Source organism: Eublepharis macularius, chromosome 6 (assembly GCF_028583425.1).
Source record: "Eublepharis macularius isolate TG4126 chromosome 6, MPM_Emac_v1.0, whole genome shotgun sequence".
Lineage (NCBI taxonomy): Eukaryota > Metazoa > Chordata > Lepidosauria > Squamata > Eublepharidae > Eublepharis > Eublepharis macularius.
In genome coordinates, this window is record NC_072795.1 from 64,444,267 (window position 1) to 64,457,761 (window position 13,495).

Consider the following 13,495-nt stretch of genomic DNA (forward strand, 5'->3'; position numbering starts at 1 on the left):
TGGGGTGTGATATCTGCGTAGATATACAAAATCCCATAGACTTTCCTAGCCTGCTTCTACACAGAGATCATTCTCAATGGAACTCCTGCTGCTACCATGAACACAAAGGCATTTGCAATGGCAATGGAGCAGCCATAGCAACCTTGCACTTTCCTTGTCTCAACCCCACAAGCTGCCATCTCCCCTTGCCATCATAGGACATATGTCACAACAATTGTACTAGTTCCTTGCTTCCATTAGAAAAAAGTAAAACCTTGAGCCCTTTTTATTGCAGTTGTAAAGATTTCCCCTTATAACTCCACAACAAAAAGGGCTACATGCTTACTTTAAAAATAAAAGAAAGAAAGCTGGGAAATAGTACCTTGTTATGATAGATTATTATAGCAATATAACTGTAAGCACTCTGGTGGGGGAGTGATGGCTGCTGCAGGGGCTGAGGAACAGAAAACGGCACCAATCTGGACAGGACCTGGGGGAAAAAATCTGCATCTTCCCAACCACATAGCATCCAGAGGTGCTTTGTCTCTTTCCACAATGATCATATCAAACAACATTTAGGAAAGATCACAGCAAAGCAAGAGAAAATAGGGCAACACGGCATGCAGAGGATGATGTTATGTGGATGCTCTCATAAACAATACTACAATAAGGAAGCTGAGGCAGAACAAAACATATGTGTAGAAACAGCCCTAAACAGTCAGCAAGATGCCACTCATGTGTTAATGCTGACGATCGATATTTGCAGCAAGAAAGAGGAATTTTTGGATGTGATATGAATCTCCTGAATGGAAGGGGTTCTTAATGTTACATTTCACAGTGCGAGGAACAAGGCAACCACTGCTATGGATCAGGTCAAGCTGTTTCTGGGGCCAGGTTATCCCATATTTATGAGTGCCAGCACATTCTGCTGAAGCCTCAAGTGTCAGAATCTGGCGTCACAAGAGACTAGTTTGGATGGATGGCAGTCAGGCAGAAGAAGTGAGAAATGGTGGGTCCATCTCATTTTGACTGGATGAAAACAGGAACTCCTGGGGATCATCTGACAAATATTTCACTTCTTTACTCAATGTCAGGGTTCTTCTGTGGGAACAGGAGCCAAACTCTTTTTCCCAAGAACTTTGGCATTGTCCCAGGATTAGGTCCAGGGGAAGATGTCATAGAAAATACAGGGGTTTAGCTGGGGCCTGGTGGGATACAGATGTGATGGTGATATTGCTATTCTATTCAATGTGTTTCCATGCTAAGAATTAGCATCCCCATAGCTAGAATTTACATGAACAAAGGAGACAAGAATACAGCTAGGGTCAAAGCAGACTGCAAGTAACAGACATGAGCCTCATGAGATCAAGTCCTGGATTCTATCTGTGTATATGGTGCTTCCGTTAGAAAATTAGGTTTTTTGTCCAGGACCTGAGATGATCAACTTTGACCTGGAAAGGGGCAGTGACAGGACAGCCTGATTCAGCTACTCAGCAAGATTTCTGATATTCCAGGAATTTCTTGCTGGGAGGACACAATGGTGCTCAGATAGTCATGTGTTGGCCATTGACATCAAATTAATGAACACTAGCACTACAGATTAGAGCATGGGAAGAGGTTACCGTTGCAGGTGACTCCCATTTTCCCAGAACTGTCTTCAGTTATACCAATCTGCACCAGATCACATGTCCCACAGAAGTTTGTGCTGTGGTTTCCTTAAGCAGTCACCATACTTAAGTTAAGCAGGAGATGCAGTTCTAAGTGTCCTCAGGTTGCATCTCTTTGTTTCTCAGCTGCTTGTTACTGGACACCTACAGAATTCTTAGATTGTGTTTCCAAAGGGACGTAGGCACACAGGTTAATTAATTCATCTCAGATGAGTCTTCCTCAAACTAACACAATTGAAGTAAAACGAAAACATGCATTTATTAAAGCAAGGATGGGGTGGCATGGGGGGAGGGGGAGCAAAAGAAAACCGAACAGAAACGGGCAACACCTCAGTCCCAAATGCATTTGTCCAATGGATCTAATTTTCAAGTAAGACTGCAGAGTGCTGAGAGAGCTTACTACAGTTTATTGCAAATGTTTGAAGAGAGGCGGTGGGGTGGATGTGGCTATCTGCCCCGTGCCTTTTTGCAGGGAATGCCAGAGAAGCAACCCTGGTTTTCTTGCCAGGGTTGTTGTCCATCAGTATGTACCTGCTTGCCGCCCAGTGTGAATTAGACCCTCGGTGCTCCTCTGAATGCTTGTGTGGCTTATTGTGTCTGTGTGAGCGCACCCTCTTCCTAGGTGCCTGCGAATTTGTTTGCCGGTCTGAAAGTGGGTTGTATCAGCACACCCCGTACTTCTGTGCGCAGACAGTCAAAGCCTTTCCGGCCCCGTTGACACCCCCTTCGCTTGACTTGCGAGGGTGGGGGGGATCAGTGCGCCCGCGGCGGGCGGAGGGGGCTGTGGGCGGAGCCAACGCCGCTGCTGGCGCCTGGGATTGATGGATGAGTGCTCCCGGTGTGTGTGTTTGAGAGCCAGCCAGCGAGGGAAGGCAGAAGGTGTTAGCGTGCCGCTGGCCGCCTGCGCCCGCAGTTCCTCCTGCTGTGCTCCGGCGAGGCGAAGGCGCGAGGAGAGCCGGGCTCCGTCGCTTGCGTCAGAAGGCAGCCCCTCCACGAGCGCCCCAGCCCGCGCGCGGTGATATCATGTGCGGGGCAGTCCCTCGCTAGCCAGCCCCGCGGCTCCAGGCAGCATGGCTCCGAAGAAGCGAGCGGCGTCGGGCGGCGTGTGGCTGCGGGCGGGCGCCTGCCTGCTGGCCTGGGCGGCCTTTTGCCGCGTCCGGGCCAGCGCCTGTCCCGCGCCGTGCGCCTGCAGCGGCACTACGGTGGACTGTCACGGGCTGGGGCTCCGCAGCGTCCCCAAGAACATCCCGAGGAGCGCCGAAAGGCTGTAAGTGCCGCCGGGGAGCCGGGAGGGCATGCGCGGCGGGTGGCGGGCTGGCCGCTGCCCTGGCGCGCCCGGAGGGGCAAAGGGGGACCGGGGAGGCGCTGGCTTCACAGGGCGCAGAGCTGCTTCGGGCGTTTCGTGAGGTCGGCTCGTGTGGGCCGCCACACCCCCTCCCGCCTTGACAATGGAGTCCAGCAGCGCCAGCCTCTTAGGATGCCGCTCTGGGACGCGCTCCGACTCGGGGGGACTTGCGAAACAGTCATTTCTGGGGGGAAAGCCGGGAGGGGGGTCGCTCGGGCTGATGCAGCCGCCGCCGGAGAGTCCTTCGGGGGTTTCGGGAACAATCCCTCGATTGCCTTTGTTAGGGAGCCGCCGCGCGCGCCCGTGCGGATGTGCCCCCTCCCCAATGTGTGTGTGTGTGTGGTGTGTGCGCATGGATAGCGTCTCCCCAGCCTCCCCACACACACGTGCGCCGAAGCCTAGTGACCTGCCGGTCTGGCTCTGGAGAGGAAAAGAGGCTCTAGCTGGGGCGGCTCGCCGGTTGCGCCTGCCTCCAGCGCGGATCGTGAGACGCCTAGGACTGGGTCAACTTTACTGTCCCCCTCGCTGCTCGGCGCAGTTCCAAAAATGGGGGACACGCTCAATGTGTGCGTGCTTGCGCGCTCACGCCGGCCTGAATCTTCCTTGGGTCGGCCGGGCTATTGATCTCCCCATGTATCTGTATCTCTGTGTGTGTGTTCTCTGAATTTTGCCTGCTGTAGGGCAGTCTAGGAAAACTGCCTATTTGATGAAGCTCTGTAGAAGCCTGAGGGCTTTTTGGAGAGAGGGAGTCTATGAATGAGGTAAATGAGAGAAACAGTTCCTCTGGCCTTATTTGAGCTGGCAGAGACACCTTTTCTCTTCCTTACCCATACAGTCCTTTCCAGGTTAGTGACAAACCCCTTTGTAAGCGCTGGGGTTCCCTGCCACACTGGTAAAGTGTATCTAGTTGGACTGAATGTCCCTTCCGTGGGACTCCGTGGCACAAGAGGGGTATGTTGGTATTTAATGATGCACCACAAAGTGATACACCACAAATAGCCACAAAGTGATGCACCACAAATAGCCACAAAGATTTGGGCTATTGGAGCCTGAAGCACCCCCCGCTCTGGAGCTGCTGCTTCTCCAAGTCCCCACTGAATTGCTTCCACTGACTCAATCAGCAGCTGCAGTGGTGTTCTCATTCATCCTCAGTGTTTCCCACCCCCCATCTTCCCACTTCATCGGTGGAATGAGGGATGAAATCTGTCTGTGGGTGACAGCTAATTTTTTCGACCATACCTTCCCATCCAGTTAGTAATAATTGCCAGGAGCAGTAGCAAAAGGTGAGGGAAGTGAAGGGAAAGTTGGGGGAGAATGGCAGTCCAGGCACCCGGGATGCCTTTCATCTCTGCATGTGTGGTTCTGAATTACTCCAATAAAGGCTTGAGGGGAATGGAGGAATGGCAGCATGCCATTGGAACCAGGGCTGTTCATTAACGCCTCTTTTCTCATAACATAGAGTGCCCCTAATTCCTTTGCAGCTTGATGGTGACCGTTGCTTTGGTGTGTGGGAGGAGATAAAGCTGGAGGGGATGCTAAATAATTCACCAGAATGCAGCACTGGAACGTGCTGTGTAGGGTGGGGAGGCAGGCAGACAAGGGGGCTGAGGGGTTGGATTTATTGCAGCTTAGCAGAGTCTTCCCCTCCCACCCCTTTGAAGACCCCAGGTCTCTTTCTATTTTCTTTTCTTTTGACTTTGAAGAAGAAAGCTGCTTGAAACTGTATGCCTGCGATATATGCTCAGGGTCTTTAACAGGGAGTTTGATAGGCTTTGCTAACCCTTGATCCTGCCCTTCAACCCTCCTGTTCCATTGCCTGGGCTCTCCACTGAAGTCCCTCTGGATTTATAGCTCCACCTCCCCCCCACAACTTTCTGTCTCTTGTTCTCCTCTGAGGAATGTCTCTCTCTTGCAGTCAGACAGGCTAGGACAGTACTTCATGCATAGGGTATTTTCAGGTGGGTAGCTGTGTTGTTCTGTGGTAGAACAGCAGGATATGAGTCCAGTGGCACCATAGAAACCAGCAGCATTTTCAGGCATAAGCTTTCGAGTGTCAAAGTATCTGAAGAAGGGAGCTTTGACTTTCAGAGGCTTATATCTTGAAAATCTTCTTGGTCTCTAAGGTGCCACTGACTCACATCTTGCATAGGAGATGCTCAGATTTATGCCTGACTGCAGAGTAAACAAGCCAAGAACGGGGATGGCATGTGAAATGCAATCCTGCCGAGGAGATTCACATGAGCATGAGATAAACCAGCAGCTGGTGAATACTTCCCAGACTAATCAAGGAAATATTAAGCCCCAAATTAAATGACTTTACACAAATGGTGATGCCATTAGTTCTCTCCCCGAAAGCCATTACAGCACTTTTATCTAAATGTGGCTTGCTACTCATGGACTCCTGTGAGGTTCACACCTTGCCTTGAACTATGCTGAGGGGAGAATTGCCCACCAAGACAGGTTGTTTTTCTGCCATTGGCATGCAAGCTTATCTTATGATGAGTCCTGCTCTGATCTGCGCTCTTGGGGCCTGATACGGAGGTGAGATTGTGTCCTAAGTGAGGCAGTGACAGCAACAGTCCACCCTCCTTTCGTATTCCAGGCACTGAGAAGGCCTGGCCCGTTGTGTATCATAAGGATCTTGTGCAGCATAATCCACCCACTCCTATTATTATTCCTTCTACAAACCAATTATTGCCCTCAGATCCAGCCTAATTAGGTCAGAGGCCTGTGGATGCCCTTATGTACAACAAAGCGGGGTTGATGAACTTAGTTAGCAGCACTGCGGGACACCTCTTCTAATGGCACTTCCTTCACTGGCACCTTAATTACCCTCACAATTTTTCCTGCCACAGCCACAGGAAGCTACTTGTGAGTGCAGATGAGTGAGTCTGCTGCTCTCTGTGAATGAGTGGAGGCTGGCTGGCTTGCCACGCACTCATGGTTAGATCATCTCTGCACATGGTTGTCCTATCTCTTCTGCATAAGTAGGAGAGAAGGGAACAGTATCTGAAGTGTGTTGGTGGTTCATCGAGGCCCTTGAATAACAACAGCACATGGCCCCATCTACTCTTGTGTTGTGGCTGTTGTAGAGCCCGGCAGCAGATGTTCTTGTAAACCTTCTTTGAAAGAACTAGTAGTAGAAAATATGATTTTGAATGGATTGTATGTGTTTTGAAGCCTGCATGTCTACTCAGCTAGCCACTAGTTCAGGGCTTCTGTGGGTTCAAGTCCATGATCCTGCTCTGTTAACCTTAGATGTATGCTAGCCCTGTCAATCCCATGCAATGAAACACGTCAGAGATGCATAGTGCAAGCCCATTGAAGTCAGTGGGCTTAGAAGGGTGTAATTGCATAGGATTGCACTGTAAGAATATTTATTTTAATTGTTTAACATTTGCAGCAAGCATTCAGATCTCCCAGCCCTTAAAACATAGAGATTTAGAACACAAACCAATACACTGAACTGCAGTACAGAGTATAGTGACATAATGTTGGACAAAGGCAATTGTGGGGGAAATAGTTAAATAAAAAGTTACCACCATTTTACTAGGGTTCCTTTGAGCCAAGGAGATAAAGCAAAATAGAAATGTTTTAAATAAAAACATAAACAAATAAAATGCAATACTCCCCGCTATAAACAAGCAACTCCAGCCCTCTGTGAACATGTGGAGAGATGTAAAGAGTGAAGTTGAGATCATCGATGCAGCTGGCAGCAATTTCCAGGATCACAGCAGTGCATTTCCTACCTTCTGCTGTCATAGGAATTGATTCTCATTGGATCAAAACATTTCAGTTTACATGTTTTAGTGACCATGCAAACTCATACTTGGAAAATCATGGGATTGGGAGAGGAGGGGTTGAATCAGCTCTATCCTGGTTGAATGAAAAATGTTGCTAGTAACTGATAAACCTGTCTCTTAGTTTGCTCTTGTACATTGGGGTTACAATTCTCCCTTGATAATGATTGGCTGTAAGGTTTAATAAAATGGTGCCACAGTAAGGGAAATTTCATATCTTGATTCCTTCCCCAACATCATTGTCTTAAAAAATATTTTTGGAGGACGAGGATTTTCCCAGCTACTCATCATGAGAGCTGCAAGGCTTTCCTGCTATCTGCTCTTTGTTGCTCATGTGACCCCCATGAACAGGAGCTGTGGCTGCAACAGTTTTTATTATATCCATGCCAGGGCTGGTGTCTGTGGCATACTTGTGTTTTCAACACTAATGGCTTTTAGTTGGTAAAAGAGACATTAAAAACAGTAGACTAGACATTATCATCTCCAACTCCCCCACCAAGATAAAATTTACACTCCTGTCTTTCTCAAATTATATTTTCTTATGTGTACATTTAAACGTGTTAAACAGCCCTTCTTTTCTTACCCATGCCAACTGTGTTTATTCCTATAAGTCCTATCGGTGATGTTGTAGAATAATTGGCCTTTTAAAAATTCTATGGATAGGGGAAGTCCTCAAATATTTCCTAGCAAGCCAGTTAGCATTGGGATTGAGTAACTAAACTTTGCATCTTGTGGAGTTCCCCTACCCGCACCCCCCATTTTTGGAAAAATGGGAGACTTACAGTTACTATAAAGAGACAAGTTGTAGGTACAGATTTAAGTTTTTGTACCATCTTTTAAGTCTCTTCCTCTCATTGCTTCCCTGGAACGGGACACATATGATCCAATCTGTAAATTTTAAACTTATGTCCCGTAGTGCTCTGATTTACGCTAGATCTCACAATGAGGAGGGAATGTGGATGATTTCCCTCAAAAGACAGGTGATAGTGGCATATTTCTGGCAAGTAAGACTGGTGCCACTTATCATTCTGTCATAGAAAACAAAATGTGAATAGACTCTCAATAAACCTTTAGTTTTGTCTTGGCTATAAATAGTAGGCACTAAGAAAAACTGCAGGTTACGTAGTAGTAATACTCAGGCCAGAAATTCTGCTTAAAAACATAGCCTACATTTTATCCTCAGTAGAGTTTCTCTACAAAACACATCTTAGACAGGGATGCTCAACTTTCTGTGTGGTCTTATATTCAAGTGTACTCTGTCTGTCTCCCTAGCAGTGCACGTGTATCCAGTGAGAGAACAAGTGTAAGCTCTTTCACTTGAGCATCCCTGCAAGTCTCTCTACACGAGACATCTTACATGAGGATGCTCAAGTGAAGGGAAATGCAATGTTAGCCGGGAAGTGTAGTTTCAGCTCTCTACAGGAGGGTAGTTTAAAAAGACAGAGGCCGTTTTCACATGTCTTTAAAATAGAGCAAGACTCACCAAACGCTGGCAGCTTCATCGTGCGATTTCTGAGGTCACCCCATCATGATGCCATTTTCGTGGTGCTCTTGTAACTGCCTGTATCCAGGAGACGCCAGAAATCATTCTACGAAGCCGCCAGCATTTGGTAAGTCTTGCACTATTTTAAAGATGTGTGAAAATGGTCAGAGCCAGCAGAGAAGGCTCCTCAGAGGGTTTGTTAATTTCATCTTCACCTCCCACAAGGCTCTGTAAATTTCACCTTCCTGAAGATGAAATTAACAAACCCTCTGAGGAGCCATCTCTGCAGGCTCAGTCTTTTTAAATTATGCTTCTTGGCTAACATTGCGTCTCCCTTCACTTGAGCGTCCTCCTGTAAGATGTCTCATGTAGAGAGACTCTTTGATGTCCTGTGCAGAGAGACTTTCGAAAGCATGGCAGAGACAGACTGTCAACAAAAGGCAAAAATTTGTTTCAAACACGGTAAGACTTATTCTGTCGAAGACTTGTGTGAATTCATAAGCCCAGTTTCACTGCTCCCTTAATAGTATGTGAGCCTCTGTGTTGTAACTGCTTTGGTAATATTTGAGAGAAAGCATTGTAGCCCTCGGACGTGGTTATTTTCCACATCACTGCTACTAGTGGAGCTACGCTTGCAGAGGAAGTAACTCTCCTGGTTAGTGCGCTCATGTCATCACTACCTGGAAAGGTCTCCAAAAAAAAAAAGGCATGTCATAGTGTCATTTGGATAAGCCTATAAAATAGACCATAGTCAATTCATTTTGGACCAATCACAATAGTTCTTTCCTGAAGTTCTCAAACTTTCCTGAAGTTCTCATTAAACTTAACTTCCTAAAGGTACAAAACAATTTACTCAGCTGGGCAGCTAAAAACACAAGTCCTCTGAGTAGGGCATGGCTGCAAAGATCACAAAAGTAATGGCTTGACTCTAGCTTGCAGTTAGGCCATCAAGATTTTTTGCATTGGAAAGAACTATTGAGATATGTGAATAATTTATTTACATCTCATCCCATCCTTCCTTTAAAGAACTGAGGACAGCATATACGGGTTTTCCCTCCCCATTTATCCCCACAACAACCCTGTGAGATAGTTAAGCTGAGAGGTCACCTAGTGAACTTCATGACAGTGGGAGCTTGAACCTAGGTCTCCCTTGTCATAGTCCAACACTCCAGCCATTATACCATGGTGACACTTTCAGTGTGCACAAGGTGGAAATTTACCTAAAGCAGATGTGTCAGAACAAATCTTGGAAACCAAAACTAGCTGTCAGATGTAGACTAAATCATGCCTGCTTGGGATGCGTCAGAGACTCATGCTTTACATGCAGAGGTCCCAAGTTCATCCCCCAGTTTAAAAGATCAGGTGGTAGGTTATGTGAAAGACCTCGGACCCTGGAGAGCTGCTGCCAGTCAGAATTGATGATACTGACATTGATAGACTGATGGTCTGACTCAGTAGAAGGCAATTTCGTGCATACATGCCTGCATGCGTTCTGCCTTTTCACTTAGTTTTGTAGCTTATCCTTTGAGTTCTCTGTAATGAGCTGCTTCAAATACATCCCCCTGGAGTACACAGACCCATTCCATCTTCTAATAACCACCATGACTTGCACAGGCACATCTGGATATTAAAATGCTGCAGAAGCCACTGGCAGCGTGGAAAGAGCTGATAAGCAAGGCTACCCGTGTCTTCATTGCCCATAGCTGGGTCTGAGTTGGGCACTGCCCGAGTGAGTCTCTGGGGCTCAGCTTGGCTTGTGCTTACCTGCCAGTGGCCCAGCAGGGCAGTGGCCTGTCAGGAACTTTCCCAGTCAGTTATAGGGCCAGTCCACTCTGATGACCTGCTCGTGCACAGCGTCTGAGCCACAGCCCTGATAGGCTCCGCTTTTGAGTTTCTGCGTTCTCAAGAGTTTAAAACTGAGCAGCCTTTCCCCCAAGATCTATGCTTCTCGTTTTCAACGCTTATGAAATCATTACCTCCCTCATTTTCTCTTGTGCTCATCTGGTACAGTAAGAGTACAACAGTGTGTTTTTTCTCCTCATTCTCTCAGGATAACACTTTTTGCATACTGTTATGTGAAGATCCTGAACTCGTACTGTGTTTTGCCTACAGGAAAAACTGGTGATCCTTAAAAGTTTCAAGTTGCTTGCTGATCATAGTTAAGTCCTATCACTCCAACCCAATTGTCACAGGAGGCCTTAGGAGCCAGCATTTCCAGATAAATTAGGGAACAATTGGGTGGGATACAGCTGGAAAGAGTGCATTTGAGGCTTTCAGATTGGAGTGGTAAAGACTGCCTTCTGCCCACATGAATGTTAGCCATGTTGCACAGAAGAGCCTGACATGCATGGCGCTGAAAGTGCATGAGGGCTTTGCCAGCTCCCAGCCTGCAACCTGGAATCATAGAAACTTGGAGGGAAGGTCTGGGCATGCTTGAGCATTCAGCTCCCTTGGATGACTGAGGCCTCCGTCTCTTTCCTCCTGAAGGTACCCATTTGAAGCTGAGTCCAGCATTAGCAGTGACATGACACCAGCCTTCAGTTCAAGCTATTGCCACTGTCTAGGCAAGCAACATGAGGACAAGACTTGGTGGACACTCATCCTAGAGAAATGTTGGAATCATGCTATGCTGTCATGACAGACTGAGAGTTCTGCCTTTCTGTTGATTAAAGGACTAGATTTCCTGACAGGGGAGCAGTCCCCCGTTTTTTTCTCTCTTCCTCTTTTTTGTAGTTTCTCCATTGCTTTCTAAAGTTTAAAACTGAGAAACTGGTTGGAAGAGAGAAAACAAGCTCCTGCTCTTTCTCAGATTTGCTCACATATCTTCACATGCATGTCTTGTAAGAGCCGTACATAGTGATAAACAAATGACAGGCTTCCTGGATTCTATTTGGAATTTGTGGGCATGGGTGCATGTTGTGGAGGTTTGCAAGCATGTCTTGTTGAAATGGAAATCCCACCAGAGAGTTCACTGTCTTGGCAGAGAGGAGGCTTCCCTTGTGCTCTCTTGTGGTAGCAGAGGGTAGGCTTGTGGTGGATCATGCTGGCAGTCATGTTACATTTCTCTTCCTTCAGATCTTTCCTAGGTTGCGGGGAATTTGCAATTCTATTCTGATTTCTCCCCTCAGCTACTTCCCAGGCAGATGCTGTCTATGTATTGCCATGGCAACACTGTGTTCGTCTCTCCATGGAATTGTGTGCTGGAAAAATATTAGTTTAAAAACTCTGCAGTGTTTGTATTGATGGACTCTGAGTCTATTAGTGGGGATGGATCATCCCAGGGACGAAAGAAGCCCCAATAATGGGCAATAAAGCTGCAGGATTTGCCTCCTGAGAACATTTCCCAACCTTGGGGCTACTTGTTTCTTTATAAATACAAATTGCCTCATGGTTTATGGTACACTTTTCCATGTAGACCTATACTTGCTTTAAATGTGCAAGTACATAACTGGGAAAGGGATATTGGTTGTGTTTTTATTTATATTACAGCCTTCTGTCAAGGTGTTCAGAACAGCATTTAAACACCTCTCTGAAGCACTTAAGAGTGAAAAATAGGGACTTGACCATGCTCATCTGGTGAATTTCATACTCTCACAGCACGATCCTGAGGCCTGCTGGGTGCTGGCACCTGCGAGCCTGTGTGACTGCAGCAGCACTGATTCACTCCCTAAGGCAGGGCTTTTTTTCAGCGGGAACACAGTGGAACGGAGTTCCGTCACCTCTTAAAAATGGTCACATGGTTGGTGGCCCCACCCCCTGATCTCCAGGCGGGAGTTTAGATTGCCCTCCGCCCTGCCGAGCAGCATGGAGGGCAATCTAAACTTCCCTCTGTCTGGAGATCAGGGGGCGGGGCCGCCGGCCATGTGACCATTTTCGCCGAGGGCAATTTAAACTTTAAAAACTCCCCCCTTGTTCCAGCTGACTCAAAGTGACGTCATTGTGTGGTCTTGAGTTCCACCACCTCTTTTCCCAGAAAAAAAGCCCTGCCCTAAGGACTTGCTTGGGAGAGCTGCACCAGCCAGTCAAGCCCAGTAATGCACAGCCAAAAGAGAATGCTCCGTAGTTGCCTGGTCAATGCCAGCACAATCCACCAATTCCAGAATGGCTGCAGTTGACAGCGTCATGAGTGGCAGGCAAAGATGTATCCAGTCCGTGGGCCAGGCCGCATTTCCCGTCACCAGCTGCCAATGCTACTCCTATACCCTGCAGAGAGCTGGTGCACAGGGCAGGAAGACCCCCGTGATTGGGTCTGCTGCACCCCAACAGAGGAGCCCTGTCCCGTGGGGTGGTGACATTGAAGGTGCAGACAAGACGTCCACCTGCTTGTCCATTCCTGACAAGGGCCAGGCTGGCGGCTGAAGCACCACTCTCTTGCAAACTTCCCCTACCATTGCCGCTCCAAGAAACATGCTGCTCTGAGAAACATGCACCCCCTCTTTGAAAAGTAAGACCAGAAAGGTATCAGGACCTGACGAGGGTCGCACCCACAGCTCCTGGCACCCCCCACAAGTCTCAGAGAGGCAGCTCCTTAAAGTCAAGCAGGTTCTGAAACAAATGATAGGAATGCTCATTGGAAACTATGGGAGAGGCTGGAAGGCCCGTTGGATGTGATGGGAATGACGAATGCCCATCAATGTGTGGTGGCTCCATCGAAACATCACTGCATTGCAAAGATGCAAGGAGACTACAGAGTAAACTTTGAGAGCCGGTCCCAGGATGACACCCCCCAGAAACTTCTCCAGGGGCTGTCATCCCATCCCCTGCACCATCTGCTGGGATGTGTGAAAGGACAGCCCTGTGGGGAAGGTGAGGAAGGGCCACTGACATGCACAGGCAAGCAAACAGACAGGGAGAGAGTTGTTGTTCAATACAGATTTTATTGAACAACAAAAAGTGAAGAATATGTCTAGATGTGCGTTGCCAACTTCCCTTGCCCAGGAAGGGAGTTGTGCCTGTTTGTGCAGCAATTGGAGCCAGAAGACACATTCCTCGTGCTGCTTTTTCATGGGCTGCCTGGGGAACTGCTCGAGGGGCAGGGCTGGAAAGGCAGTCAAGAAGGATTACTGGGGGCTGGAACAGCCAAGCTCCTCAGCCTCCCTGACAGGTTGCAACATGCCTGAAAGGGAAACAAACGCGTGTGGCGAGGATCCTGGCCTTGCACAGGCCATGCCTGGGTCTGCCATATCCTGAGAAAGTGTCCACAACCAGGGGTGGTGGCAGC

At 47.9% G+C, this 13,495-nt stretch overlaps 1 protein-coding gene across 1 annotated transcript in view; it reads left to right on the forward strand.

Moving 5' to 3' along the window:
* The first annotated feature begins 2,716 nt into the window (after positions 1–2,716).
* Positions 2,717–13,495, forward strand: part of SLIT1 (slit guidance ligand 1) — a 166,019-nt gene continuing 155,240 nt past the window's right edge. Inside the window, exon 1 of the mRNA XM_054982497.1 lies at positions 2,717–2,913. Coding sequence (XP_054838472.1) covers positions 2,717–2,913 — 197 coding nt within the window. The remainder of the gene's footprint in view (positions 2,914–13,495) is intronic.